This window comes from Phodopus roborovskii, unplaced genomic scaffold, assembly GCF_943737965.1.
Source record: "Phodopus roborovskii unplaced genomic scaffold, PHOROB, whole genome shotgun sequence".
Taxonomy (NCBI): Eukaryota; Metazoa; Chordata; class Mammalia; order Rodentia; family Cricetidae; genus Phodopus; species Phodopus roborovskii.
In genome coordinates, this window is record NW_026126588.1 from 5305018 (window position 1) to 5331944 (window position 26927).

General features: G+C 44.0%; 2 protein-coding genes across 5 annotated transcripts in view; one reads left to right on the forward strand and one right to left on the reverse strand.

The window, feature by feature from the left end:
* Mep1a (meprin A subunit alpha) overlaps window positions 1–13241 on the forward strand; it is a 31058-nt gene extending 17817 nt beyond the window's left edge. Inside the window, exons 8-14 of the mRNA XM_051204286.1 lie at window positions 897–1118; window positions 1799–1948; window positions 4545–4760; window positions 7745–8215; window positions 9501–9674; window positions 10369–10669; window positions 12996–13241. Coding sequence (XP_051060243.1) covers window positions 897–1118; window positions 1799–1948; window positions 4545–4760; window positions 7745–8215; window positions 9501–9674; window positions 10369–10669; window positions 12996–13152 — 1691 coding nt within the window. The 3' untranslated portion in view covers window positions 13153–13241. The remainder of the gene's footprint in view (window positions 1–896; window positions 1119–1798; window positions 1949–4544; window positions 4761–7744; window positions 8216–9500; window positions 9675–10368; window positions 10670–12995) is intronic.
* A 9123-nt stretch (window positions 13242–22364) lies between these two features.
* Adgrf5 (adhesion G protein-coupled receptor F5) overlaps window positions 22365–26927 on the reverse strand; it is a 92834-nt gene continuing 88271 nt past the window's right edge. For 3 of the 4 annotated variants that reach the window (XM_051204585.1, XM_051204587.1, XM_051204583.1), the window contains one exon: window positions 22365–26587. In XM_051204585.1, coding sequence (XP_051060542.1) covers window positions 26508–26587 — 80 coding nt within the window. In that variant the 3' untranslated portion in view covers window positions 22365–26507. The remainder of the gene's footprint in view (window positions 26588–26927) is intronic. The other variant, XM_051204586.1, reaches the window with a different exon arrangement.

Below are 26927 nucleotides of genomic sequence, written 5' to 3' on the forward strand. Positions count from 1 at the left end.
TCTGAGGTCTAGGACAAGTTGGCAAGCTATAGTCCAAAGATACATGTTGCTGTTTTTATAACAAGAAAAACAAAAACAAAAACAAAACAAAACAAAAAAAAATGATCAAATGCATTGCACCTGAATATCCTCTCCACGGAGGAAATTCAAAATCTTGCAACCCTTCCTATCTGGATAGAAAATTATTGGTGACTGGCCAATTCCAGGACATTGATTAATCTATATCTTATCTTTTTCTTACTAATTAAACTTCCATAAGTTACCTTTGATAGGTAAATATTTTTTATTTCTATCAAGGGGCGTGAGCTTTGACTGACATGATTCTTTCTTGGCAGACACTCACCTTTCCCTTTGATCCTTTGATTTCTTATTCCTAACACACAAAAATGCTGGTCAGGTAGAAAAATGGATAGACCTGGTGATGGGTGTACTGGTTCTTAGGGAGATATATCTTAAACAAAATCCTGAATATTTTCCTTAACTCAAACTTTTTCTTTTCTTTTGTTTTCTTTCTTTCTCGCCTTGTATTTGCTATTTTACTTTCTAAAGGCCACGCACATATATACACTCTCATACAATTGCATGAAGTACTTGCAATACATAATAATATATAATATATAAGTACATATATTAATAGAACATGGACATTTTATGGTTGTTCCAACAATCTTATACATACTGTTTTACAAAACACTGTATTATGACACCAATGGATTAATACTAATAGTCAACAATGTATATTATTTTATATATTCTAAATGTAAGATACATATATAAATGTATGTTAACTAAAGATGCAGTGTTTCCATTTTGAGATTTCTGAGTATCTGGACACAGAGGAAAATTTGGAGAAGACAGCATGGCTGAGTGGTACCTAATGATTCTCTCTCCAACAGACTATGAACACAACTTCAACACTTATGATGACACCAACATCACAGACCTTAACACACCCTATGATTATGAGTCCCTGATGCACTATGCACCATTTTCATTTAACAAGAATGAAAACATTCCAACCATCACTGCCAAGATCCCTGAGTTTAACAACATCATTGGACAGCGCCTGGATTTAAGTGCCATTGATTTAGAGAGACTAAATCGAATGTACAATTGCAGTGAGTACCTCTGTGACTGAGGACTGGCTAAAGCAGCTTGCCCTCAGCCTCCATTACTTTTCTTGAATGCTCTGCATAGCAGCCAGATTACATAATCTTAAGCACTCTCTTTTTAGAAAAAGACATCCCATACGATGCTTGTGTCGTATGCCATGGCTTATAAGGTAACAGTATTGGCCAAATACAAGGAGCTCTTAGTGTCTAGTTCCTATGGCTTCCTTTCAAAGGGTGAATAATTATGTAAAGGTCAAGATAGGCAACTGAAATTGCAAATGTGTTGTGCCTTGCAGAGCTCTTTCCTTGGGTTATTCTTAAAGTTCTCTAAAGCTTTGAGATGGAGGCATTTTCCAATTGTGTTAAAAAATGTACAGGGGACTAGTGAATACAGAGTCCATTGAGCTAGCTGCCTCATCCTTGGCCTTGAATTCATGTTGGCCTGCCTAGAAAGGAATGATTGCAGGTCTTTATTCTGGCTCTCTGAGATACATGGTTCTGTTTCTATGTTCTAAGAGAAAACCAGTGACAGTAAGAACTGCATTTGGGAAAACTTCAGGAAAACACAAGACACTCTCCGTGATTTTGTTTTATTTAAACAGTGGCATTGTAGTGGCTTAAGGCATTAACTATTTGGAATGAGATACCTTACATTTGTAACTGTGTGTCAACAATATCATATGTAGCTTCAACCCACACCCTGTTGGACCACTGTGCCTTTGAGAAGACAAACATCTGTGGAATGATCCAGGGGACCAGAGACGATGATGATTGGATCCATGAGGACAGCAGTCAGCCTGGAAAAGTTGATCACACCTTGGTGGGACAGTGCAAAGGTTGGTGATAGTAAAAAGTCATCACCCCGAGGTGATACATTTTGCCTCTGGGTTATTGTGTTAATTATCAAACCTGAAAATCTCAACTAGGACAAAGACTATTTCTCATATCTTAATCAATTAAAAGTATCCAGGCTGTGCAGATGCAAGAGAACGTTGTAGTTAGTCCCCACCCCTGCGGGCAGGCAACCTTAATTAGACTCAGTAGGTGACACAAAATAAATGACTTGAAAATAGGAGGAGAATGTATGGGAAGAAGTTTCCCAGGAGTAGGTATAGGGTAGTAGAGGATGCATATTATCAAAATTTATTGTATACATGTGTGAAATTGCCAAGGAACCTATTTTAAAATAAAAATGAAAAGGAAAGATGTATGATAACCACATCAAAACTATTTAGGGAATACGTGGTTAATAACAGGTCTTTATAATGGAGTGTAGTATTTCCAAGTCAGTACCCACCAATGGAAATACCATGCTAATTGTAGGTAATGTGTACAGTTTGTAGTAGTCTCATAAAGGGCAGAAACAGGTAAAATTCATTTTGATTCATAGATACTACTATTATTATGTTGAACCACCATTAAAATGCCTATGAGATACTTTAACTTTGTGTAGGAACTATCTAAATTATTAATCTTAACAATGCTTCTCAGTTTATACTGGCCTCACTCACCTTGAGTCCTTAGGGATTTGTGTGATACTTGGTGTACTGGCAGCAGAAGGTCAACTAATTCATGTATTTGCTTTGTTTACTGAAAATCCATAAGGACAGACAGATTTCAGTTTGAATTGCAGCTCCATCACTGACTTATGGGGGATGATAGGAAATTGTTATTGTGTGCTGCTTTTCTTGAAACATCTTGGGATTTAGAAGGCTCACAAAATACCAAAAAATACTCAAACGTCTCAGAGGGATGGAAGAAGAGAGGCTTCCAAAGCCTCTAGCTGGAGACCTGTAGCTTACTTCTCTCACTTTCCAACTTTCCCTTTCTCTAGTGAGGCTCTTTAAATTTTACTCACTTATTTCTTTGTCTATTTGTTTATTTATGAGACAGAGTCTCCTGTGGCCCAGGATAATACAAGCTTGCTACTCAGGGCACAGTGACCTTGAACATCTGATCTGCCTGTTCCACTTTCCAAGAGCTTGGATAATGGGGTACATCATCACAAACGATATATTTGGTGTTGAGGACTGAACTTGGGTTCAGTCTCTAGAACTACATCTCTATCCTGTTTAAAGTTTTTTTTTTTTTTTTTTTTTTTTTTGTTGTTGTTGTTGTAGCGTCTGTTTATCATGTGCCTTTCATGGAAGTCACGTCAAGCCTCTCTGAAACCAAGTGGGCTATAGAAGCCCTTTAAAGGCTAGACTGTTGTACAGTCCCTTAGCCCATGTCAGCCTGAGAGTTGATTATATTTCCTTGCAGAGGAATCAGCTAATTGCCAGGCCACCAAGAAGAATGCCAGAGATCATAAACTATTGTACTTTCCCTCTGACCCTGGCCAAGGATGAAAGTGTCTGTCACACAGCATCTACAGGGTGATCAATCCTGAGGTTATAAGCTGTCATTGTAACCTCTGGTTTGTTCACCCCCATGGGTTCATTACTAGGCTAATATTCAACTTCCAGATGGATAAAGAGATTACTGCAGAAGAAGAACCTTCTGGGAGAATGTTCTAGATTCCCGTTAGGAAGGAACCACACCCTAAAAAGAATATATAAGGAAAGCTCTAGTGTTTTAACTGGACCCAGGCACAGAACTCACCTCCCACTGAAACTCACCAATAGGGAACAATGTCCATTCAGGCTAGCTGGGGTGTGGATTCAGACTTTTCAGGTCCTTTACATGAGTTATTTGAGTTTTGTTTCTCAACTCTAAAACTAACATGAGCTCAACTTTCTTCTTCAATGTTACTCCAAAGTTTTCCTTTATATTCAGGGAAAACCCTCAATTAGCACCTAGTATGTCTGGAATGAACCATTCCATGGAACAGTAGAGACGATTCTTTACCAGTGATAATAGACCTAATCTGTGTGGTTCGAAACAACAGTTTCAACACTCATTGCTATGGACATTTGAAACCCAAACCATAAACCTGAATTGTTTCTTACAAATTTGAGGAGATCAACTCTTTTATTTGTAACAAATCTATAATTTAAACTAGGAAGTTGGCAAGGAAAATAGAATTCATCTCACAAATTTTGATTGATGCCTGTGTAAGCCAGACATTTGCATTTTACAAACCTGGGGGAAAAAAGGAAAATAAAGGAAATGTGCAAGTTGGGATCCTCTGTAATTTTAGCATTCTAGAGGCTAAAGACAGGAAGGTCATGGGTTCAAAAGCAGCCTGGGCTACACAGAGAATCTCTCCAAAAGTAAATATAAATAAAATAGAGAAATGTGTTGGTGTTAGCTAGCTAGTAACTATATCTATTGAGAGAGGCTGTTTCCATTTCTATCCCTCAGAGAAGTTCTAGCTTTGAATGCCTAGATAATGGCTATTGTTTCCTAATTCACTCTGTCTGGGTAGATGATGGTACTGCATCGCAAAACTCACAGAAGTCAGAGATGAGATGTTGGCTTCTCTCTCTACAGGTGCTGGCTACTTCATGCACTTCAATACCAGCTCGGGGGTGACAGGAGAGGTGGCCCTTCTGGAGTCTCGGATCCTTTACCCCAAGAGGAAGCAACAGTGCCTGCAGTTTTTTTATAAGATGACAGGAAGCCCTGCAGACACACTCATTGTCTCGGTGAGAAAGGATGATGGCACAGGCAACGTTAGCAAGCTGGTCCAGATACAGACCTTTCAAGGTATCTAGAGCCATCACAGAAGGACTGGCTTGTAGAAACCTGGGGCTTTGTAGTGAGATATCCACCCTGCCCGCACCTGTTGCACTGACCATGCCCATTGGGGTGTGGGGACAGGTGTGGGCATGACCTGTGGGGGAGTAGGTCTGGGGTCCCGACCCCAGATAGCTCTCTTACTTCCTGGTCGGAGACAGAGAGCATCCGGAGGCATCCTTGGGATGGGAACCCGAGGTGATCATCTGTTTCTGGTGTAAGTGATTTCTCCCCAAATCAACATCCATCAGCCTATCATTTCGCAGATTCTTATTTCCCTCTCTTTAGGGCTGTGATCCTCTTTCTCCAACTTCTCTCTCCTGGAATCTTTCCATCCTTTTCTTCTCCTTCCATCCTTCCTCTACTTTTTTTTTTTTTTTTTTGCCTTCCTCCTTCTCCCTCATACTCTGCTGTAGTTGGAGTTTCTGTCCAGCCTGGTCCCACAGCTGATCAGCCCCCAAATAAACACACAAAGACTTCTATTAATTTATAAACTGTTGGCCGATGGCTAGGGCTTCTTACTGGCTAGCTCTGTCTTAATTATTAACCCATAACTACTAATCTATGTATTTCTACATGGCCTTATCTCACCAGAGAATACCTGGCCCATTCTATCTTCTCAGTCTCTACATGGCATCTCTCCCTGGTGGCCTTTCTCTGCCCCCTCCCCAGAATTCTCCTCATCTCATAGCCTTGCCTATACTTCCTGCCTGTCTAGCAGGAAGTATTTATTCATCAGTCTTTATTCATCAACCAATAAGAGAAACATATATCCAGAAAGACATCCCCCATCACTCTTCTGAAAATCTACCATAATCTCTGGCATATTTTACCAGAATGCCTTAAGCACATGGAAATTAAGGGCTTAGATGATGCTCTAAGTTACTTCTAGAAGACGCCATATGAATACTCAAATCTAAGAAAGCAGACTATTCAGAGGCAGAGATGCAAAAGCAAAGAGACACTAAACAATTGGCCATAACTGGTTTTGATTCTGTTTCAGTAAAGCAAAATGACATCATTATTAAGACACTGAAGTGCTTTGAAGTCTCCTTCATAAGACTTCACAAGTAGGTTCCAGTTACTTCAGCAGGAACATAAGCCATTTAATATATAGACTCCACTGGGGCTATTTGCATGCTAAGTGTTGTTCTCTGTGTTACTAGGAGTCAAAGGGAAAATCTTTCTAAGGTAGGCAGTAGGACGTGAGGGTCACCAGAGACAGCTCTTTAAAGCTAAATATTTCTGGGCTTGTTGTTGTGTCAGTGAGTCAGAACAAGTAAGGGAGCTAAGCTTTCCCTTTCCCCACCTAATAAAGAAGCCCTCAAAATGAAAGTAGGTATTGTTTGCCTTATATTAAACAGACTGCTACTTTTTTTTTTTTTTGAGATAAGGTTTCTCTGTATTGCTTTGGAGCCTGTCCTGGAACTAGCTCTGTAGACCAGGCTGGCCTCAAACTCACAGAGATCTGCCTGCTGCTGCCTCCCGAGCACTGAGATTAGTGTTTGTCATCAACGCCCGGCCAGACTTCTGCTCTTAAAGGGAGAAAATTTCCTGAGATGTCTTTGGGAACACTTCTACCCACTCCATCATCAGCTGGCTGAGAACTCTGCAAATGTTTTGTTTGTTTGTTTTTGTGATAGAGGAGGGTCATGGTTTGCTGTGGCCTGACTGTAATTAATCAAAGCTAGTATGGTGGAAATATGTCACTGAGACACCTTTTACTTTTTCCTTTAATAATCAAAACTCTATTGTAAAGAACTAGCACATAAAAGCATTGTACATGGAGATTAGCCAGATCCATATAGCATTTTAAAGATTCTCTTTAAAAGTAAAGAATATTTAAAAATGAAAATGTGTTGTGAATATAATGATACTGATGGACTGATTGTTAACCATTTCTAGCTCACTCTGAAAATGTAAACCTGGAAGCGTGAAACCATCCCAAGTAGAATTTAGTTCCTTAAACTGATGTGACTTCCCATAGGACATCTTTGTAAGGTCCTTAAAAATGATGTATAAATGGATTTTGAAATCAGCATGAAACTTTTCTAAAAAATGAATTGACTATGACTTGGAGTTCATGAGATATTGAACACAAGCTAGTTATGATTATGTTGGAGCAGCTTATAACTTCAGTGGAATGTCTATTTTAGCTCAGCTGCTTATATTAAAAATATGTCTATCAATATGTAAGACATTGGTTTATAAGAATTCTGTACAAGCTCAGTTACCAAGTGTTTACATACATATGTGAGTATGAGCACACAGACAGACAGACACACACACAATATATATATATATATATATATATATATATATATTATATTTCCTGTCCGTGTGTCCTTATGCAAGAGAAGACAGCTACATAGATTCTCATGTTACTAATGAGGTCCATGTGTGTTCTCTGCCTTCTCAGTGTGTTTGAGCAGGTTACCAGTTCCACCTAGGAAGACATGAGAACAAAGAGAGATATTGATGCTCTTCATTCTGGGAAGAGTTTAGCTCTGGCTTGAAGATGCAGCAGAGGAAATAGGACATCCCCAGGGTCTCCTCCTGACTTCATTTCTAGCTAACTTTCTTTGCACGTGTTTTGGGCATTCTGAGTTACTCTGTCCCTACCTTACCTGGGCTTCATAAAGCCTGGGGTTGGGGAGGGGAGTGGGAAAGTAGGGGGATAAGAATGGGCACAATGACATTTGTGTAAAATGCTGCAGTGACACCCCCCCCACCTCCCCACCTCCCCCACCTCCCCCTACCCCTCCTCCCCCCTGCAGATGCTGCCTTTAAATATCACAGTGTGTCTTTTTAAAACAAGTGACTTGGCAAAGCTGCTCAATGTGCCTACGGTGATGCCTATGTTAGCCGCCACCGTGGAGAGTGGGTGAGGGAATTGGTATGCCAGGCTCATTAATTGTTGGTTGACATTGACTGTCATAACCCTTTGTCCTCAGGAGATTCTGACCACAACTGGAAAATTGCCCATGTGACACTCACAGAAGAGAAGAAATTTCGCTATTTTTTCCAGGGCACCAAAGGTGACCCTGATAACTCAGGTGGTGGCATTTCTCTGGATGACATCACTCTGACAGAGACCCCCTGCCCCAAAGGGGTTTGGACCATAAGGAATATCTCCCAGGTTTTTGCGAACACGGTGAAAGGGGATACGCTTCTGAGCCCTAGGTTCTACAGTTCTGAAGGCTACGGCTTGGGGTTGACGTTGTACCCCAATGGTAGAATCGACAGTGACCCTGGGTATCTGGGACTCGCTTTCCACTTGTACAGTGGGAAGAATGATGGGATTCTGGAGTGGCCAGTAGAAAATAGGCAGGCCATAATGACCATACTTGACCAGGACCCTGATGTCAGGAAAAGGATGTCCTTAAGCATGATGTTCACTACTTCCAAGTACCAAACATCTCCAGGTAGGTAAACTGAGCAAAATAGGAACTGTCCCTTTGTTCCTGGGATGGTGAGCATCTGTGTAAAAAAAAAAAAAAAAGCATTCCTCAGTTTTCCCTTGTGTATAGGAGAAGCATAGTGATATGAGTGTGCACTTATAGGTTGTTTTGCTTGTGTGTTTGTGTGTAACAGGAGAGAGAGGCAGAGAGAGAGAGAGAGAGAGAGAGAGAGAGAGAGAGAGAGAGAGAGAGAGAGTATCCATGTATGTGGGGAGGCCAGAGGACAGTCTTAAGTGTTACTCTTCAGGCACCATTCACCTTTGCCAAAACATTTCTTCTTGTTATTATTATAAAGCCTACGTGTGCAGATGCCTTATAGACATTCAAGCCCAGAGGCCAGCAGGGGCTAGAGGCATCAGATCCCCGCAAAGTAGAGTTACAAAAGGTTGTGAACTGCCTGGTGAATTTATACTGGGAACTGAAGGTAGTCTTCTGCAAGAGCAGTTCACACTCCCAACTGCTGAGCATCTCTCCAGCCCTCCAGTCCTCCATCCACATTCCTTTGACAAAGGGTGTAGTAGTCTGGAACTAGTCGAGTACACTCGAGTGGCTAGGCAGAGGCCTCAGGGATGTGCCTTCCACCATTGTCCCAGCACTGGGATTGCAAGAATATGCCATTATGCTTGGGGGTTTTGTTGTCACTGTTGTTTTAATGTGACTTCTGGGGGGGGGGTCAGACGGAGCTTTTCCATCGGATGGCAGACTGAGTCACCTCTGCAGTCCTGTTAAGGTTTTTCATGCCAGTGTCCCTTGTCTGTCCTAAGTTTTCTCTCAGTCATCTGTGCAAAGCTTGTTTTGTGACCCAGCACTGGAGACTGAGTCCCAGGAACTCAAATGGCCCCCACCCACCCGAGCTCAGTCTAACTGAGAAGGCAGATGCAGACGTCTTTGTAAAGCTTCCTATAGTATTGATGTGTTAAGTCTGAGACTGTCAACAGTATGTCTGTGAGATAAACTTAGATCAACAAAAAAATGGGCTGTTTTTTTTTTCCCCCAAATGAGACATAAGCCTCAATGTCTCCCTGTGTCCCTGATGAGGAAGTCACTTGGTAGAATGCAAACAAGTAGGGCTGTTGTTCTCTGTCCCTCTCACCTCTCAGTTCCAAATTATAACCATAGGGTCAATATGAAACAAAACCCTTGCCTGTGTGTGTGGAATGTGTGCATCTGTGTTTTAGCAAAGCCTGTCGTGTTCGTTAAAGACAAATTAGAGGGGAGGCTAACGAGACTGTCCCTCACCACTCTGCAGCTATAAATGACTCTGTCATCTGGGACAGGCCATCCCAGGTAGGGGTCTACGACAAGGACTGTGACTGTTATAGAAGCATTGACTGGGGTTGGGACCAGGCCATCACCCACCAGATGCTGAAGAGAAGACATTTCCTCAAGGACGACACCCTCATCATCTTTGTAGACTTTGAAGGTACTTTGTTAGACTTGCTTGGTCAATAATTCTCAGCTCTTCATGGCCTATTGCTTTACCTGGATTTTAAACCAAGTCAGGGAGGTAAGAATTTTTTTTGTAGGGGTAAGTTATTTTGTCTTTGTTTTTTAAAGAAAAAGGCTGTGTTATAATAGCCACATTTTACTCGTTTGGTCAAGGATTTGAATTTTTGTATGATGCTTTGAATATGTCATTTGATTGACACATGAAAATTATCCGTAGTCATGTAGAATATACCTTGTGATATAGTGACACATGTATCTATCATATGACAAGCAACCCAGGGCAAGTGTAGCTAGCTTTTCAAACAACCTTAATTTCTTTGTACTAGAAACTATAATCTTTAACTGTCTCTGGGAGAAACCAAAATTTCATCCTTTTGAAGTGCTGTCTTTGTGATAGTTTATCAGCTATGACAGTGTGTTGACTTCAAGTCAGCCTCAGTCTATGTACCCTCGGTTTGATTATGCAAACTCAAACAATGTGTAACAGAATCATTTTACAAAGCCACTTTTCTACGTAATATATGGTATTTGTGATGTAGGGTATTTGTGATGTAATATATGATATTTGTGGAAGATAGATGAGGCTCAGGGAGCTTCTAGAAGTGGGTGGCCATCACAGTCAGTTATTAATCTTGGATCCTCTCACTTCCACGGCCCGTTTCCTGAAGATCTCACCCACCTGAATCAGACTGAAGTTCCAGTTCCTGCCCAAAGTGTGACCTCCCAAGGTCTCCTTCTCCAAGCCCAGGAGCCTCCTGTCTTGGGAGAAAGCTCCAGAAGAGCCATGTGGGAGGAAGCCCTGCCGAGCAGCCTAGACCAGGGACAACCCAGCCGACAGAGGCGGTCAGTGAAGAATACTGGCCCCTTGGAGGACCACAACTGGCCACAGTACTTCAGAGACCCCTGTGACCCAAACCCTTGCCAGAATGACGGCATCTGTGTGAACGTGAAGGGCATGGCCAGCTGCAGGTAGGCTCCAAGGCCAAGGGTGGAGAGCAGTGGATGAGGTAACATATCTGAGTCAGATTTGCTGCTCAAAACTCACAGTGATGGGGTTGAGGAGGTGTTGGTAAGTGCTTACTTCACAACCTGAGGACTCAAGTTTGGGTCCCTCATATCCCCCCTCAAAACAGTGCATAATGACACACTTTTGTTAACCCCAGTGCTGGGAAGGTGGGAACAGGAGTGTCTGTGGAGCTCATTGGCCTGACAACCTAGCTAAATCAGCCAGCTTCCGGTTCGGTGAGAGACCCTGTCTCAAAAAGGAAGGTGAAGAATGACCAAAGAAGATGACCAGTGTCTATCTCTGGCAACATGCACATGAATGCAACACACACACACACACACACACACACACACACACACCATAAAAGAACATGACAGTGACTACATAATACAATGTATACTGTTTGCCTCGAGGACTCTTTATCACACTAGGGCTAACAAATGACCTACAGGTTCTAGCCTAAAGAGTGAAGATCTAACTTAAATCTTCATGGACAGCAGATGTCTTATTTGCTATTTGTTAGTAGTAGCAGTAATAGTTTTGGAATTCATCAGTTCTATTCTATTACTATATTTCCAATAACCGTAATGGGAACATGTGATTGTCATCATATTTCTGCCTGCTGGAAATCATATGTCCTTCTCAGCCTTATACGGCATGATCTGAATTCTCTTTTCTGCCCTTGAGACAGGGAGATGAATGCACCAAGGGTAATTTGTCCCAAATTATCCAGATAATCAGTGCTAGAGCTGGGACCTGCATATACAAATGCCTGGCTGTAGTTTGTTGTGTAAGATAGTCATGTTTCTAATGCTTGCATGAAAACGTAAAGAATATGTCATTAGCAAATGTGTACAGGGAGAGAAACATCCCCTGCAGTTGGCAGGATGCAAACAGATAGATGCAGGAGCCACGCTTTCATGCTAGCCCCAACGGGCATGTTTCTGCTGTTTCTTTTCTTTTGACTTGGAAATAATTTCAGGTTTGTAGATACACTGCATAAAACACTCCAGATTTCCCTGTGCCCTTAAATTGTTTTCCTGTCATGTTAACATCTCACAAGATCATATTTCAACTAGCAAAGGCAAGACAAGGGCATCAGTAGAACTCTATAGAGCAGACTCAATGCCCCCTTTCTATTTCAGGACCCCACAATGCATTGAGTTCCATGTCTCCTTGGTCTCCTTCAACTTGGAGCAATCCTTGCCTTTCATCCCTTAGACATCTTTGAAGAGTGACTCTATTACTCTTTAACATTGTCCTTAATCGTATTGATTCTAGATTTTTTTTTCACAATTAGACTGAGCTTATGCTTTAGATACCAGGGGCTCTTGTTATGTCCAGTGCTCCTGGAGACACATCAGGACATGTTGACTCGCTCACAGCAGATCAAAGACTTAGGCCTGCACCTCTGCCTGAGGCCCTCAGATGCCTCCTACTAGTCTTGTTTGTCCCAGGAGTTGCCACACAGGCACCGAAGTACTCCTTTCCACAGCCCTGAAGCTGGGGCTTTGCGGGGGGGGGGGGGGGGAGGGGAGCTTGCTAAAGGTAACTCAAGCTGGTGGCACTGGGTCAGAAGAAAGATGTCTGATGGCTATTATTAATTTTTAAAAAGCAGATTCTCAAGCTAGAGATGAACCCCTCTCCCCAAAAAATAAACCCACCAGGTGTTGTGGCTTACTTTTGTAATCCTGGTGCTTGAGAAGGTGGCGAAGGAGGGTCATGGGTTTGAAACCAGCAGGAGCTACCCAGTGAATTCCAGGCTGATCTGAGGTTATCTCAACACTCACCCATGGACTAAGAAAGTGAAAGAACTCCAGGGATAAGTAAAGAACACCCCAGCCTGTCCCACTGACTTCTCTACAGCTTAGAGTCTTGGGACAACGGTGGGGTTTGCCACTGTGGAAGCTATGGAGCCCGTCCCCTAATAACTGGGACGCTAAATGACATTTCAAAAAGAAAACAGCCTCCAAGTCTAGCTACTGTGCCCCTACTTTGGGTTAAGAACCTGAACTGGCACAGGACCTGTTTTTCAGCTTCAGGTGGGAAACACCAACCACGTAGAGTCATTTCTCCTTCCTCATCTTAAATAATGGCAAGGAGAATGGCTGGATTATACCTCTATTGAAAGCTACCGTGTGGTTAAATGAATTGTTATGTATGGAACCTGTGGATGGGCTGGCGGTGGTCTGTGATTATTTGCTACTGTTATTTTGCTGTTATTGGTGGATCCTGTGGCTAGAGAGCACTTGAGGTCATAGACTCCACCCTCTGTGTCCTGTTCCACAGGTGTGTCTCTGGGCATGCCTTTTTCTACACGGGAGAGCGCTGTCAGGCCATGCAAGTACATGGCAGTGTCTTGGGCCTGATCATTGGCGGCATCACTGGCTTGATCTTCTTGACCTTTGTCACATTTACCAACACTTACCAGAAGCTGATGAAGTGAGCAGATCCCTGCTGATGTCCACCAGACTGCAGAAGGGCCTCCTCCACCCAGACTTCCTTCCTGTACTCAGCGTACTTTGGGATCATGTTTATCAATCGTGTTTGAAAGGGCTTCCAAAACCAAAGCTGCTAGCCTCGTGTGTGGCTCTTAACACTTTTGTCCCCGCATAGCTCTGTTAGCCTTCTATGAATTCCTGGTGAATCCTTATGTCCATCCATCACATTTAATTATATACCTTTTCTTATTTGACCCTTCCCCCTTAGATAACACTGAACCCTCTCCCCTTGGATCACACTTGGCCCTCTTCCCTTGGATCACACTTGGCCCTCTTCCCTTGGATCACACTTGACCCTCTTCCTTTGAATTACACTTGGCCCTCTTCCCTTGGATCACACTTGGCCCTCTTCCCTTGGATCACACTTGGCCCTCTTCCCTTGGATCACAAGCTCTAGTCAGGTAGAGATCCGTTATCATCAGCCACCATGTTGGCCCCTGAGACGATGGGAGATGTCATTCTGTAAATATGTTTCTTGTATTGGTTAATGAATAAAGCACTGTTGGCCAATAGGAAATCAAGATAGGCAGGACTAGGAGACTAGGAGAGAGAGGAAGTAGGAGGGAAGGGTTCCAAGATGGAAGACAGGGAGATCACAATGCCAGCCTCTCTCTCCAGTAAGATAAGACCACGTGGAAACACTTAGATGACTAGAAATAGGTTAATAATTAAGACAGCGCTAGCCGATAAAAAACTAGTACCTGGCCAACAGCATTATATCTAATACAGAGTCTCTGTGTGTTATTTGGGGCTGGCGTGGTGGTGAGACCAGGCTGGCAGAAAACCTACTCGTAACACATGGCGCTCCACATTGCACGCTAGGCCCCAGTGCTAGAAACACACTTGGCAGGAGTGTTGTTGGTGCTCAGTAAAAGTATTAAATGAATGAGTGAATAGCTGTGGTATTTTGTTTCCATTTTAGATTTTTAAACACATGGTTAAATCTATGTGCAGCTATGTTAGAAGCAAATGATTTTACCAGACAGTGATTTTATTGCTCATTTAGTATTCTATGAAATGATTTCAAAGATCCCACTGGTAGGCTGGGTTTCCAAGGCGTGTGCTTTCCTTTTGCTCTGGTTTTAAGGGAAAGGCTTAATAAATCCAATACAGATAGAGTGTGTGTACTCTATGTCTCCAGTGTGTGTGTGTGTGTGTGTGTGTGTGTGTGTGTGTGTGTGTGTGTGCCCAAAATTCAGAGTCTAAAATTGTAAAGTGCATTTTTTTTGGCTAGATTTGTATCTGAGATTGTAGAAGTTTTGTCTAGTAAGCAGGAAGCCCAGGGTTGCTCCCTAGCACTGTACAGCTTTGAGCCACCATTCAAGAGGTGGAGGCAGGAGGATCAGGAGTTCAAGGTCATCCTCAGATACAAGTTCTAAGCAGGGTTACACGAGACTCTACCTAATGGTAATGATGGATGGTACATTTTCTATGGTATCCATGCATGACTGTGTTACATTATTGTATTGTGTTAACAGACCAAAGGCATCAGGTAGAACTTTAAAGACCGTTTGTCTAACTGTATTTTCAAGCTTGTGAGATGAGGCTGGCACAGGGAAGTTCCAAGATGGGACCTAGTGAAAAGTGTTGATTTCCCTCCCCAGCCAGCAAAGTGTTGGCTCTTGATGTTTAACGATAGAAGGGCCCCGGCTACCCTAGTGACCCAGGATTTAGGTGACCAGACTCAGGTTTCATCGCCTCTCCATGGAGTTAGCATGCACTGGAAACACATGTGAGGGTGAAGAAGAGTCCCTGGCAGAGACGGGAGACTAGCTTACATCATGTCACAAAAGGACTTGTGATAGGCACTCCCTGACTGACTGGAGGTAGAGAAGCATGCCTGGGAACATGCACAGCAGGAGCAGCTGACACCTCGGCAAGCCCCTCCCCAGAGTTTCTAGGTTGGTAGGTCTCCAGTGGCCTGGTGATTTGTATTTCTAACAGACTGCCAGGTGATGCTGATGCTGCTGGCCTCCTCCACACACCTTTATATATACGTTCGGGCAGTGGTGACACGTGCCTTTAATCCCAGCAGCAGAGGCAAGTGGATCTCCAAGTTTTCGAAGCCAGCATGATTTCCAGAGTGAGTTTGAGGACAGCTAGGAATACACAGAGAAACTTTGTCTCAAAAATAAATAGATAAACAAACAAACAAGCAAAAAGAAATATTGTCGTTCTAGTGAATAGAAGGCAGTCAGCAAGTCAGGCATCCTGGATGTAGGCTTGGACCAACCAGCCAGCTAGCTGTATATTTTTGGTAAGAAATCACTCGAGCTGTTCTTGGGTTTAATTAGTCAGTGATTCCATCCTGCTTCTCAACCTCAGCATCTCAAGGATTGTGCAGTAATCAGAAAAAATCCATCACACCTGTAATACCCCACCCTTGAACTCATGGTGCCCTGTAGTCCCTATTTCTTACAGTGACCCTCCTACCTCAGCTTCTCAAGTGCTTGGACCACAGGCGTGTACCACCATGCTTGCCATCTTATTTCTTAGACTGTTGCTATTGTTTTTGAGGTTTAAATACATTTCACCTGCTCTAGCCTATTGTGATTACGTTTTGAAATTGATTGAGAATGGCATACATGCATATAGTATGTTTCCATCAAACCCACCCCTCAACTTGCCACCCTCCACAGATTCCACTTAATGCTGTCAGTATGTGCATGGGTGTGGAACTGTCCACGGAAGGGTGGACAGGCCTATCAGAGGCACAGCTCTGAAGAAAACTGACCCCCACCCTCCCACAGCAGCCATCAATTTCCCAATAGCTCCTCAGTTAGGTGTGGGACTTTATGACCCCCTCCCATCCATACTGGAATTCACCTGGCTCTTTATAGACTATTGATAAAGATCTGCTGCCAATAACTAACAAGAATCAAGTGACTGTCTCCTCTAGGAGCACCCTGGGTACCCTCAGCCTCCTCTAGGGCATGAACCCGAGTCATGGTGCATCCTGGCAGAACACTGCCTTTGGCCCATTGATAAGCAAACTGTAGCCTAACCCCTTTGTGTATGAGCCCCGCCTTTCTGTCGGATTACACTGTCTTCCCTATGACTTGATAGAGTCCCAGAGACACTAAGTCCAGTGCCTGCACTGGAGTAAACTGGGGGCAGACTACAGAGAATAGGTGTAGCAGAGACACCACAGGACACTGAAGGACAGGCTGCCACTCTCTATGTGTTTCAGAAAAGTTTAAGAAGACAGGCATTTGCGAAGATGCTGTAAAACCAAGCTAATCTGTGTCTCTGTATCTGGAGGTTTTTTTTTTTTTTTTTTGCTTGTTTCTCTGCATTCTGGGCATTGTTTTATTTGTGTGTGTGGGTGTGATTAGTCACCTATATTTCAGAAAACACACAAATATACCTAAACCAGCTGTTGTCATCTTCAGTGCTCTCCGAGTGTTCTTCCAAAATCTCTAGGCAAAATGAATTTTTAAAAACTAATACATCATGGGGCTGGAGAGATGGATCAGGGGTTAAGAGCGATTGTTGTGACTGCAGAAAATTGGAGTTAGCTTTATAGCAGCTGAGATGCTCACACTGTCTGGAACTCCAGCTCCAGGGGACCCAACAGTAGCTGCCTTCCAGCCTCAGAGGGCAGCTGTATGCACTTGCACATACACACAGACACAAATAATAATTTTTTTAAAAGATGTATCATGTTTATCCCATGGTGAGTACTATTTGCCCAACTGTGGAAAACACTGATGAGATTGGATGAAATATGTGTTTTTGTTTTCTAAATCTGAAAACTAAAGAAAATAAGAATACTCACTTACGTTCTGGTTCTATTTCTATTGCTGTGATAAAGACCAGACCAAAGCAGGTTGTGGAATAAGGGTCCATTTGGCTTATGTGTCCTCATCACAGCCCATCACTCTGGGAAGTCAAGGCATGCACTTGGAGGCAGGAAGTGAAGCAGAGACCTTACAGGGATGCTGCATACAGGATCCCACACCAGGATCATGAACAACTACCTTTCTTATACATCCTAGGACCACGGGCGTGACACTGCCCACAGTAGACAGAAAATGCCCCATACACTTGCCAACAGGCAAATCCAGTGGAAGGGTTTTCTTAATCGGGGTTCCCCTTTCCCAGATGACCCCAGCTTGTAGCAAGATGACAAAAACTAAGCAGCACAATAGAGCCCTTGTAGAACTGACACACAGGCATAGCATAATCAAACTGTTTGCTTTGTTGTTTATCCACAGGAACTCATATTAACTCTACGGTGTCATTTTCTAAAGTCCCCAGTCTTGAAAGATTTCAACACTTTAAAGGAGTCTAAGTTCTGTTTAAAAAAAAAAATCAATCTAATGTCTCAGCCAGGAGGGGTGGGGCACACCTTTAATTTCATGGGAGACTGAGACAGATCCTAGGGTTTGAGGCTAGCCTGGTTTACAGAGCCAGTTCTAGTACAGCTAGAGCTACACAGACAGACTCTGTCTTGAAAACCACCCCTTCCAACAAAGAAAAAAGAAAACCGCCAAAAATAAATAAAATCTAACGTCTCTTTGAAAAGCTGAAGTCTCTCAACTATGGGCTCCTGTAAAACCAGAAACTAGTTAAATATGTTTATTCCAAGAAGGAAGAAACAGGGCACAATTACAATAAAAATCAATCAGTGTAAGTCAAACCCTGTAGTTCAATACACAACATCTGGGACTCATGATCTTCTGGGTTCCAGTGGACTCAGGCAGCTCCGTCTCTCCATCTCTGCCGTCTGAAACACACAGTTTGTCTCGAGGACTCGGGTCGGCTCCACTCATCAGCTGGCGCTGTCCTTGGTGGTCCTCCCAGGCTTGGTATCTTCAATATGCTGGGATCTGCCCTGAAGCTGAGGCTGCACCTTTATCTAAGGCCCCTTTCCCTCTTTTCAGGTACACCAACCCTGATGCATGGTGCCATCAGCCTCACACTGATCTCCTCCAGTCTTGGGGTTTCCACCGCAAATAAAGCTGCACTTTTACTGGTGGTTAAAAAAATAACCCTGTCCCAGCTGCTCTCTCTGACATCTTTAATCTTGCAGTCTTCATTCTACCCAAATCAGCGCAACCTGGGAAGCTCTTGCCTATTAACAAGTTTATTGACAGCATGAGATAACACGTCCTGGACTCCTCTGGACTACAGCGCTGTGTTGACCCCAAGGAAATACTCTGAGAAGGTTTTGCCACAAATGGTGTCATTCTCAACAGCCCCTGGTCTCTTGGACCCAGCTGAGCAGTGTCAATTGTCTCAGTAAAGCAACGGTTCCCTTCAGTGGCCCCGGACTCTTGTTAGTCATAGCTCACTATTCAGCCACAGCACTGGAAACCTCAGTGTTTGTTTGTTTGTTTTGTTTTAATTCAAATATGCCTTACAAATGGCCCCATCTTAGGGTTTCTATTGCTGTGATAAAACACCATTAACCATAAATGACCTGGAGAGGAGAAGAATAAATTGATTTCATTTAGAACTCTCAGGTCACACTCCCTTGCTGAGCTAAGTTGGGGCAGAAATCTGGAGGCAGGAACTGATGCAGAGTACATGGAGGGATGATGCTTGCTGGCTTGCTCTCTGCCTCCTTTGTTCAGCCTGCTTTCTTATTGTACCCAGGCACCACTCTCAATGGACTGGGCCCTCCCACTAATTAAGAAAATGCCCTTCATGCTTGTCCTCCACCAGATCTTTTGGAAGATTTTCTCAACTCAAGAATTCATCTTCCAAGACGACTACTGTTTGCTTCAGGTTGACATAAGACCGGCCTAGGTAGGCCCTGAAGTGAAGTTGTTCCCAAACCAGGCCTCCGACATCTGCATTTCTGTCAGCACTGTTTCCCACATTCCCACAGAACAACCACGAAGCTTCGAGTACTTGATGCCACTTCACCGTAAAAACCCAAACATGCCCACAATCCTAAGGACACTCTTCCACAATCCTTTGAACAACATAGTCAGGTTGCTTGCAACAATAACTCAGTTTTGGATTGCTAGAGGATTTAAACAAGGCTGCAAACATAAAAGATACATAGTACAGGATCAATAAATGTCATTTAATACAGCAGTAGACCTAGCAACCACTTCCATGTAGGGTTCCCTGTGCCTCTCCTAGAGGGACTTGTACATTACACTTTGCCTCTCACTGAGATTTTGCTATCTGGTGAAGAATTGCCCAACAAACAGGAAATGTATGAGAGATCTGTGGGGGGGGGCAACATCTCAAGACATATGGTAAACCCCACCCCAGACACAGCGTAGCTATCTCTCTCATTATATAAAGCCAGTTCAGTTTGTCCCTCTGCTCCGAGTGCCAACCTTCTCAACAGCTGGCCCTGTTTGCTTCTTTTTTTCTTGGCTCATGCTTTGGCAATGTGTGCCCAGAGGCCAGATGTGGCTCCAGCTCCTGGCTGGGCTAAAGACAGCTGAAGAGTCAGTGTGGACTGGAAATTGGAACTCTGTCCAAGCTAAGAAAATTCAACTGGATAATTTAAAAATAATTATTCATTGTACAAGGTGGTAAGTTTCATAGTGACATTTTAAGGTATTTTTAAAAGTACACATATATGTGTATGTGCATATGGGCGCAGGTACCCACAGAGGCCAGAAGAGGGCATTGTGTCCCTTGGAGCTGCTGTTACAGGTGGTTGTGAGCCAGCTGCTTGAAAATGATACTGTGAACTGAACCCAAGTCCTCTGGAAGAGCAGTATGTACTTGTAGACAGAAGTTCCTGTCCTGCCTGGTCCTACAGCCATTCAGTCGCAAATAAACACACAGAGGCTTGTATTGATTATAAACTGGCTGATGGCTCAGGCTTATCACTAGCAAGCTCTTACAACTTGAATTAACCCATGCTTCTTATCTGTGCTTAGCCACATGGCTTGGTACCTTTTCTCAGTGAGGCATTCTCATGTTGCTTCTTCTACATCTTGTTGGTGACTCACTGTCTGCCTTTCTTCTTCCCAGAATTCTCCTAGTCTGGTAGCCCCACCTAAACTTCCTGCCTGGCTACTGCCAATCAGCATTTTATTAAACCCATACCAGTGACAAGAACATTATCCCACAACCCACAACTTTAACTGCTGAGCCATCGTCCAGTCCCAATAATGACATTTAGTCCGGCTAACCATTCACTTTGACCATATTCACCCCATAATCCTCTTCTTCCTTCTACCCACTTCTGCTCCATGCTTCTCTTTTCCTCTCCCCAAACAGTCTCCATTCTGTGCGCGCGCGCGCGTGTGTGTGTGTGTGTGTGTGTGTGTGTGTGTGTTGCTGTTAAATCTAGATGTTTGTCTTGTCCTGGGTCAAGCTTACCTTTCATAACACAACCATCTCTACTTCCACCTGTTTCTCCCTAAATGACATAAATTATTCTTCCTGGTGGCTGAATACAACTTCAATAGAAGGTTCGAAAAAGGGAAAGGAGAATTCAAATCAATTGTGCAGCCTCACTCATGGAGAAAGTTTGTTGGGAGGCTTCCATTCTGCCTCCTTAAATACCTTCCAGAACCCTGTTTGGAAAGGCAGGGGAGTGGCAGCGTGGGTAGGGCAGGGTGGGTCATCACTTCCGGGGCAATTACATAAATTAGCTTTCGTTAATGAAGGAGGAAGTAAGAGTCACCTGCAAATTCCCTATGTACAGTTGAACTGTGTGTGTCCACACTTCTGTGTGTTTCCTGACTCATCCCTGACAACTTCATAATGTCACGGTGGAAGGAAGTGGGAATGATTCCTTCATTCCGCATGTCTGCAGCCTCAGCCTTCCGTCCTGTGGGCTGTCCTTCTGGGACTGACCTGAGCCTCCACCCTGCTGCTCTGAGAGCCACAAAGGAGGAACTTCCTCTATTGTCCACCAGGTGGCAATCAAGCTGCAGGAGACGCAAACTGAATGAGCTGGAGACCAGGCAATTGATGCCAGCTGTCACTCATTAGCCCAGCTGGAGATGCCCGAGAGGACACTGATTCAGACAGCTGTGAAACAGCTCCCGGGGCATGGGAAAACACTCACGGTTCCAGAAAAAACAGGAGAAGGATGTAACCATTTTCTTCAGTTAATCAAAATCAAACACTTCTTTCCACAAGGGGGGGGGGGGAGAGCAGGATGCGGGTGCTGATTGGCAGGGTGGGAACAGAAAACCGCACTCATCAAAACCGCTCCCAAATGGCCAAGCATGAAGACATTCTTGGACTCTGTTGTCCGATGCTGTCGGAAGTGGGGGTCACAGCAATCTCTACAGGCCTTGTCCAACCGGTTCCTGTTGCCTTACCTGCTGAGAATAAGCGCCCCCCGCCTCACCCCACTAGATTCCTGGGGTGTTTATGTTTATTCTGTACTGGTTGCTAGTGTACTTCACTTGGCTCTGGGATGAGAACAGGTTCCTGTAGCTACTGCCTGGCTCCATCTGTGAAGGCGGACCTGTCTTGGACACTCTTCCTTCTCAGTTTATCAGGGATGACAATGGGAGTCAATGAAATTTTGGCTTCCTCAAACCCCTTCCAGCAGTCTGTCTGGAAGGGGTGGACTGTTGCTTGTGTTTTTAGCTTGCCATTGGTTCTGTAAACAGGATTTTGGCTATGAGGAAAGAACCTTACAACTGCGCCCCTTTGTGGCCACTGCAATACCTGCAATGGTCTTTGGAAATAAATAGGTGTTTGCTAGGAGTGGACTTCAGACTTTGGGCTCATTTGCCCTTTTCTTGTGGCCTTTGCCCACTCCAGAGGCACAGGGAGTGGGAGCCTTGCTGCTCTAGAGCTTCTAGAATGTGCTATAGGGTATTTATAAGGCATGAAGGATCTAACTTCAGCCAACTGAATTACATCTGTTGGAACAGGCATGAGTTGATTTGTTTCCTGGATATTGAGGTTCTGATGGCTTTGCTTCAAGAACCCTGTGTTTGTTTGTTTGTTTGTTTGTTTGTTTATTGCTCAAGGACCCTGTTTAAAGTCCCAAAACAGCACTGGCCATCACAACGCTCCTGGGAGTATGGAAAATGTGACAAAACTTCCTGCCCCGCCTGAGATCTGCTGTGAGTCTCTGGCATCCCTCACATCTGGAGAATGGAAGGCCTCACTGGGTGTTTGGGGAGTGGAATTGGGTTCTGCCTGATATGAGGAAACCTGAAACAGCAGCAGCAGCATATGACGGACAAATGGACAATGTATACAAGGAGAGTTCGGGAAATCATTAGCTATTTTATTTTCAGGAAGGAAAGCATCACTATACACTGACTTATTAATAGGGTGTGATTTAAACTCAGAGTTAAACTTCAAGACATCCACCGCAGCTGATTGCAATAGAAATGCTGTTTCTGTTGTCTTTAAAAATAAGCAAGAAATAGATGTCTGCTCCAAGCTTCCCCCCTTGTGGACGCTCAAGGAACAAGGCTTCTATTGGGCTGGGTCACTGGCTTTCTCTTTGGGGTGCAAGTGCCCCATGTCACGACACCTCTACATCCACAGATAAAACACTTAATCCCTCCATAAATAGCTCAGGTAATTTTCTTCTGTCTTCCTAACTGGCTGAGACTTGCTGTTCCACTCACCTGGATTAACTCTCCTATGTCTTCCTCCACACTGACTGGCTGCTGTATTCTTTCTTATCTCCATGTACATTTTCTTCTGACAAAGACCTTTCTGGAGGACTCTGCACAAATCATGAAAGCCTCTGGCTTCCCATTGCATTTCTTCATTTCTTCCCTTAGTGACCTACACTCTGGGAGATGATGTGTGATGCTTAGAGTAGTCCCTGAGAGTATTGTTGTGTATTGATTGTGCGGTTCTGAGTCCTCCAACTTCACAACCTCCAAAACATTAGCATAGATCTTCTTGCAAGAAAGAGCCTTGATGGAAAGTCCATTAAGGAAAGAAAGTTGGAGCCCGTGGAATTTACTTTACACAATAAAAGATGTGGAGAATGCGGGCAGCAGGAAGCACTCTCTTAGCAAAGTGAACGGGGTTCACTTGACACCTTAGTAACTGAACACTCCTCTGGCACAGTGAATGCCTTGCTGCTGCTGAACTGGGTGCAGGCTCTGGCTTTCACGCAATGCACAGACCTGTGTGCTTGCATCTTTTACAATTTTGGATTCAATGTTTACTTTTAGTAAAGGTCAGTGTGGAATTGTGAGCAGAAAACCACTAAGTACTCCTTCCCATGCTTTGTCACATAGATTTTTCTGGAATTTATTTTTAAAACTTTAATTATGTGTAAATGGGTGTGCCAGGGAGGGGGATATGTGTGTGTGAGTACCCTCAAAGTCAAGAGGAGGGTAACAGATGGCCCTCAGCTGGAGTAACAGGTGGTGATGAGCTGCCCAACATGGGTGCTTGGAACCGAACCTTGGGATTCCTCTGTAAGATCAATACACGTTCTTAACCACTGAGCCATATCTCCAGCTGCCTTTTCTGGAATCCAAAGCTGTGCCTTAAAAGGCCCAGGGTCTCTATGTGTGTTAATGTTGGCATGAATATGTACATGTCTGTCCCAAGAAGAATGGCCCCCTGCTGAATCTTGCATTTACAAACTAACAAACTTCCTTTAGGAATTTTAAATAATGAGCCATTCAGTTGGGACAGAGATGTGGCAGTTCACACGAAAACATCTGTACATGTATGCCTGTGAATTTTGGGTGTCCACGTGTGTTCATAGGAGCCTGGGTATGTATATGTGTGTGTTCAGTATGCCTCTGTCAGTTTGTGGGGTCTGTGTATGAATTTGTGTGTGCATTAGAGTTTGTGGGCATGCGTGCTGGGGATGGGGGAACGTGTCCCTGTGAATGAAAGCAGGCAGAGGGCCAGATCCACATCCTATGGAATTCAGCTGCAAGTTCCTGCTATTATGCCCTGATGGAGATTCTCTTCACAGGGTCAAGCCCAATGGCTCCCAAGGGGCAAAAGTGAAGTGAACCAAAGTTCAGTGCTCCTTGGGCCTTGGCATTCTTGAGTAACACATCCCCAGCTTCCCCGATGTCCAGGCTGTCCTGCCATGCTGTGCAACAGTCCTGGCTCAGTGCTCCTTAACATAAGTCAGGGAGCTGAACCAGTCTCCATCACTCCTTCTCTGGTCCAAGGGATGCCTCATCTTAGACTCTGCTGTTCTCTCTCTACTGAACTCTTGTCCTATGTTGGAGACTCCCTAGAGAACTCATCCACATTTGCGTGCCAATGTTGGTTCCCTGTAAGGACTTTAAATAACAGCACTAAGTTGGGACTTATGTGGGAATGAAAAGCCGTGGAAGGGACCTTGTCTTCCCACCTGCCTCTTCCTCTATGAAGAACAGCAATGCTTAGAGCTAAAAGGAAGAGATTATAAAGTGCTAAAAAATATTAAAGACAAACTTTCAGACTCTAGGTCAGTGAGTGATGGCTAGAGTTCAGACTCCTCTCTCCTGTCTTCCCAATGAAGGGCACTCAGTGGTTTTGATTCCTCAAAACCCAACACTGCCCATCCACCCTGATCCACCCTGGAGAGCCTGCTGTTTGTTGTTGAATGAGAAATGTGCCCTGTAGGCTCCTGTATTTGAATCCCTGCCCTGTCCCTGACCAGGTTGTGGGTGCTGTTTGGGAAGATGATGGAACCTTTAGGAGGTGGAGCCTGGCTACAGGGAGGGGGCGGGCTGTGAGTGTTCATAGCCCTTCCCACTTCCTGTTACTTACTTCCAGACTGCTGAGCTGACACTGGGCTGACACATGCTCCTCGGCCATGCTTTCCCCACGGCAGTGGACTGCATTTTGAAGTATGAGCCCAAACAAACCTTATCTCCCTTAAGTTGCTTTCGACACTGTATCTACCTATAGCAATGCGAAATGAATGAAGAAACACCATCTTTAATACCACACTCTTTGATATGAACCGTATGACTGCTCTTGGTTACTGAACGTGGCGAGCTCTCACATGGATGGAGTTTTAGTAAATGTGTGTATTTTTGAGAGACACACATATAAAACCCACGTAGGTATAAATTCAAGAGCAACCTAAGCCTTAGGAGGAACCCTGCCATTTGCTTATCAAAGCAAAGTGTTCCTGGGAGCACAGAAGAGCCTAGTGTGTACTTTTTCTCCAGACGCCTTCCAAGTGGCTGTAATGAACACAGGTCAGACCATAGACACTCTGAATGTATATTGGCCTGGGAAGTTATAAGATCAGGAACAGACAGCACACAGCAAGCTGTACAGCACACCAAGGGCCATCATCTCCACTATCATGGTGATATCACAACAACAATAATAAAACTGTACACGCTATGCAACCATTAGAATCTATTCTATAATGCACAGAAAGTACCTGGTTAAAGCTGTTACATAAAGACAGATGTGGAGTCTGAGTTCAGTGCAATATGTCAATCTTGTCAATAACTGGGTATAATATAGACATATACAAGCGTTGCTTTCAAACTGTCCAACAAACTAACCCAACAAACTAACACACAGTGCTTTTCTGACAGGCCTGAGAGATGAATCCTTACTTGGCTCTGACAGTGTTGCTGGCACATTTCCTCTGCGTGCTCATCCTGCTTTGCCCAGGCCCTGACACGCAGAGGTTCATATGCATGTCCTTGTCACGAGGCTATGTGTCTCCTTGGGTACATTGCTTGCAAATATTATTATCCTGCCAGAAGCATCCCCATGGCCTGATTCCCTTTTTATTTCTCCTCTGTCTTGGAGTCTAAACTTTTACTGGGAAGTATTAGCAATGCTTGTCCCCTGTGACTTTATTCCATTGTCCATTTTTAAGCCATACATTTCCATCCTCAGTGCTGTCTCAGTGATACCTGAGTGATCATATTAGATCTTGATGTGGGAACCTCAAATTTGCTCCCTAATGCTTTCTACCTTATTCTCCCTCCCTTCCTTCCTTCCTTCTTTCCTTCCTTCCTTCCTTCCTCCAACCCTTTCTTTCTTCCTTGAATTCACTGAACTCCTGAGTACTAGCTTCTTACTTAGGGCTTCAGTCAATACTTATTTTTGTAGCCAGTGGTGGGGAGGGGCACTCTGGGGAAGGGAGGAAGAAAAACTCTCTTCAAAATTCTATTTTACAGTACATATAGAAAAGTCGGGCCTTGGGGGATTTCTTTTAAATACTATACATATTTGGCATTACACAAGGGATGGAGGCACAAAATAAACATGGCAATTGCTTTTAGTTTGTCTGTACAGAAGAGAGCATCCTCGTTACCGAGTCACCAAGTCTCTTCAGCATCGGCTTCCAGCAGTCTGCAGAGAGAACACTTAACCCATAGATGGGAATGGGTCCCTTTTTCTCAGCACAAGTCTGCCCTGTTTCTGAGTGGTCCTGCAGATTTGGCTTTGTCTGGTCCTAGTTGAGCAGCGAGTAAGCACTGGAGGAATTTTCCACGGATGAACTGGTTGTTTCTGGGGTGGAAACGTTATATGTGCCTGCAAGAAAAAAAAGCCAAAGCAGCATTTCAGCCTCCAAGACAAGCTTTCATTTCATGCACTTTGGGGTGCAAATCTTGTCTAAGGAACCAACATAAGCTCTGGTCCAGCAGCCATGTCTGGGGACCAACCCAGGCCTGCCCTCCTCCCTAACCCAGCATGCCAGAGAACAAACGACACAAGTACTGTCCTCAAGCATGCATGGCAGCCACCAAGCACTAACTATTCCAGAACACACCAGCAGCCAGATTTCCACACAGGACAGGAAGACATACCATGGGCAGGCAGCCTCTCCCTAAGCGCCCACATGCATCGGGGGAGGGGGGCTTCTGTACGAGGG